The 3,955-nt window shown below is 61.1% G+C and overlaps 1 protein-coding gene and 1 long non-coding RNA gene across 4 annotated transcripts in view; both read left to right on the top strand.

Moving 5' to 3' along the window:
- Positions 1-2,015, top strand: part of OPRL1 (opioid related nociceptin receptor 1) — a 2,900-nt gene extending 885 nt beyond the window's left edge. Inside the window, exons 2-3 of one of the 3 annotated variants that reach the window (XR_002123376.1) lie at positions 72-764; positions 1,471-2,015. Coding sequence is in view for 1 of the 3 variants with exons in the window: in XM_019637358.1 (XP_019492903.1) it covers positions 72-595 (524 nt within the window). In the remaining 2 variants the exon portion in view is untranslated. Of the gene's footprint in view, positions 1-71 lie in introns of all 3 variants that reach the window. The other 2 variants (XR_002123375.1, XM_019637358.1) reach the window with 2 other exon arrangements.
- LOC109380109 (uncharacterized) overlaps positions 1-3,321 on the top strand; it is a 9,056-nt gene extending 5,735 nt beyond the window's left edge. Inside the window, exon 3 of the long non-coding RNA XR_002123377.1 lies at positions 3,089-3,321. This is a non-coding gene — a long non-coding RNA (uncharacterized LOC109380109). The remainder of the gene's footprint in view (positions 1-3,088) is intronic.
- Positions 3,322-3,955: the final 634 nt, after the last annotated feature.

Raw genomic sequence — 3,955 nt, 5'->3', positions numbered from 1 at the left:
CCTTTGCCTGACCCCGCCCCTCCCTCTGCCTGACCCCGCCCATGGCCCTGACCGTGTCTCTCTCTCCGCAGAGATCGAGTGTCTGGTGGAGGTCCCCGCCCCACAGGACTACTGGGGCCCCCTGTTTGCTGTCTGCATCTTCCTCTTCTCCTTCATCATCCCCGTGTTCATCATTTCCGTCTGCTACAGCCTCATGATCCGGCGGCTGCGCGGCGTCCGCCTGCTCTCCGGGTCCCGTGAGAAGGACCGGAACCTGCGGCGCATCACGCGGCTGGTGCTGGTGGTGGTGGCAGTGTTCGTGGGCTGCTGGACGCCTGTCCAGGTCTTTGTGCTGGTTCAAGGGCTGGGGGTTCAGCCGGGCAGTGAGACCGCAGTGGCTATCCTGCGTTTCTGCACAGCCCTCGGCTACGTGAACAGCTGCCTCAATCCCATCCTCTACGCCTTCCTGGACGAGAACTTCAAGGCCTGCTTCCGGAAGTTCTGCTGCGCGTCTGCCCTGCGCCGCGAGGTGCCGGTGTCTGACCGTGTGCGCAGCATTGCCAAGGATGTGGCCCTCGCTTGCAAGACCTCTGAGACAGTACCGCGGCCCGCATGACTAGGCGTGGACCTGCCCATGGTGTCTGTCAGCCCGCAGAGCCCGTCCACACCCAACACGGAGCTCACCCAGGTCACTGCTCTCTAGGCTGAGGCACCTGAGCCCTGAGCATTACCAGCCCTGGCCGCTTTCCCTCTGGCCCAGAGAGCCTGGTGACGTCACGGGACAGGTCAGAGCATTAGGGCTTCCTCTTGGACCCGGTCACACTAAATCTTCCCTCCAGGTGCAGTGGGGGCTCAAGGACCCACCAGTGAGTATGCCTGGCGCTTCATGGGACTCTACCGGCCTCTCCCCTGCTGCACCCTCTGGGTGGGCACACACCTGGAGGTGTGCCCCTGCGCTGTGTGCTGTTGTCATGGAAATGCCGTGTCTCCTCAGGCAGCTGGACATGCTTGACGCTGCCTGGGGGAGCCCAGCAGGCATCTCGGGGCGCTGGGACTCGCCCTGAGCTTGGAGCTGCTGATGTGGACTTGCCTGAGCTGCGTACTAGAGCCGCTTAATTGCCCCGACTCCCAGGTCCCTTCAGATGCTGCTCAGCGAGCCTTTTCCCTCCAGAAGGGCAATGAACCATCTTGCGCAGGGGTGGCCTTCCAAGTGTGCGGAGGCTGCTGGGGGGCATCACGTGACCACCACAGGCTGTTCTGTCATTCTTAAAGCGGCCCTGTACCTTGTCTTGGTTGCTTGGTGCCAGGGGGTCCGTGTGACTTACCCAGGCCCTCCCTCATAGTCTCTCTTTTCTTTGAAATCAGAGGTGAGCTGCTCTGCAGCTGGCAGGACCCTGCATCCTATCTGGGTCCTGGTGGCCTTGGAAGAGTGGCAGCCACAATGGGTTTTGCTCTGCATCCCCAGTGACTGACCCCCTGCTTTATTTACAGGTGTCTGTGGGGCAGCCTGAACGTTCCGCTGCCAGGACTTGTCTTAAGCTGAGCCAAATCAGACGGTTTCACCTTCAGAGCCGGGTTAAGAGTGAGGCCAAGCTGTGAGGACTTTCTGGGCTGTGGGGACACTGACACTGGTGTGTGTGTGGGGTGTCTCCCTGCTGTGGTCACTGGAGAAGCACCGTCCCCAAGCTGCAGATGGAAGCTGCGGGTTCCCGCAACATTGAGGAGACTCCATTCCGCCTCCACCTGTGAGCGGAGCGCAGCCCTGGCCATGTGGCCTTAGGCGCCTGTAAAGGACAGGAAGTGCTGACCCTGGGCTGGCTTCTGCTTGGGGAGCCCTGGCCCGCAGGGCTGTTCCTGAGGACTTGCACCTCCCTAGCTTCAGTGCTTTCTTATCAAGGCTGAAAGATTTGTGAACCTGCCTGCCTGTGCAACATAGCTCATGTATTTGTGCATGCAACAAGTGTCACTGCCCCTGCACGGAACCAACCTGAACCTAGGACCCCAACGTGGGGCCATAATAAAACCCTGCCCACTGACCTGGTGTTTCCAACGCCTGCGGGCGGGACTGTTGGGGTAACTTCTCTGGAGTTAGCGTGTGGGGCCCTCCCACCTGCTCTGTGCTTTTCACCTGGCCAGGCTCTGTCCTTAGTGGCGGGGCCCCCGGAGGCTCCAACTTTGGTAGGGGGTGTGAGTAGTTCCTGATGTGTTGGGGGGGGGCTGTTAATTTGTCTTCAGCACTAACAAATACCCTCTCCCTAAACAACCAGCCTCTGCACTCTCCCCTGCAATGAGAGGTTCCCTGTGGATCCAGTGTGTGGGGTATAAGTTTTCTTCACCCCATTTCGTCTTAGCAAGCCATCCATCCTGGCCCTGTCCTTCCTTGAGCAGATCCAAGGGGAATTTTGGTGAAAGATGGACAGAACAGCTTCCCTCACTGCCTTGAAAGGCAGGAGCCTCCTGGCTCGTGTGTGGGGGCCCAGTTCAGCCCACGCTGACCCTATCAGAGACAGGGGCTTCGGAGGGGTGGTGAGGGCGACCTTGGGCCTCAGTGCTTGGGCACAGGCAGACGGACCAAGCAAGATGCGGATGTACACAAATTTTAATGCAGGCACTTCGCTGTTGAAACAAAAATGTAGCATCAAGGGAAAGTTTGGAAGGAATGTGCCACTCGGCGGCAGTTAGTTGAAGGGCGCTCAGGACATGGTGTAGCTCCCAGAGGAGGGGGCTCGATCGCGGGTCCTGGAGGCTGTGACCGTCCCACCACACAGGCTGCGCGTCCGGGACGACTCCGCAGCGAGCATCTGCGCGGACGGGCCAGGCCAGGCCAGGCCAGGCCAGGCTCCGGTGAAGGGCAAGGAACGGCAGTGGCCCCCCTGCTCTCCAGAACTGTGCCCGCCTGCGCTCCGCCCTCACGCGGTTCGGACTTTTAGTGCGGACGCCGTCCCCGCCTTCAGGCCCNTGTCCCTGTGCGTGTGTGTGTGGCTCTCTGACAGTGGCTGCCCGTGGGGGTGCCACGTGCCTGCTGGGCCATACACTCTGTGCTGCAGGCCTCGGCTGGGGGGGGGGCGCCAGGCGCTGTGGTCACGTGTGCCTGTCCCCTCACATACAGGTGGCAGCATGGAGACCCTCTTCCCCGCCCCACTCTGGGAGGTTCTCTACAACAGCCACCTGCAGGACAACCTGTCCCTCGTGAGCCCCAACCACAGCTTGCCACCCCACCTGCTGCTCAATGCCAGCCACGGTGCCTTCCTGTCCCTCGGACTCAAGGTCACCATCGTGGGGCTCTACCTGGCTGTGTGCATAGGGGGACTGCTGGGAAACAGCCTCGTCATGTATGTCATCCTCAGGTAAGCTGGGCCCCGATTGGTGAGGCTCACACAGCTTCAAGGGGAAAATGGGGCAGGTGGGGATTTCCTGCTCCCCTATTCAATTCCTGGTTGTCTTTTTATGGAGCAGAGCCAGCCCTGAGGCCCTGGACGCTTGACTCCTCCAGGTGGGGCACCTAGATAGGGAGAGAGGGACCAGCCCTGCTCTGGCCAAGTCCCAGTAGGAAAAGGGGGTGCGGCTCTGTCCCTGACGGAGTGTCACCCTGAGTCCTGACAGATGACGTGCCGCTCCTGATCTGAGCCAGGGGCCAGGCTCCTAGAAAGCTGCTGCGTGAGGACTCATGGGTCCTGCAGCGACCCTGAGAGGCAGCTCTTGTCAGCCCACTGCAGGGCTGGTCCCCAGGCAGGCCGGCAGGCGGCAGAAGCCCCTTCCCCTTGGCTCCAGGGCTCCTGTTTACTGCTGGCGTCCAGGCTGGCTCCAGCCTCTGCTGGTGCTCAGGATGAGAAAGCTTGTGGGGCCAAGAGGGGCAGCCAGGCTGCAGGACTGGGCTGGGGCGGGGGTGGGGGTGTGGGTGCATTTGATATGACAACATTTCTGTCCCACTGAAGAGTTTGATGTTCTCGGTACTCATGGAGGTGGGGCCTGCTTG

The sequence above is a fragment of the Hipposideros armiger genome, unplaced genomic scaffold (genome assembly GCF_001890085.2).
Source record: "Hipposideros armiger isolate ML-2016 unplaced genomic scaffold, ASM189008v1 scaffold_32, whole genome shotgun sequence".
Classification (NCBI taxonomy): domain Eukaryota; kingdom Metazoa; phylum Chordata; class Mammalia; order Chiroptera; family Hipposideridae; genus Hipposideros; species Hipposideros armiger.
The sequence above is the reverse complement of the archived record's forward strand: the minus strand, read 5'-3'. Positions and strand labels throughout refer to the sequence as shown.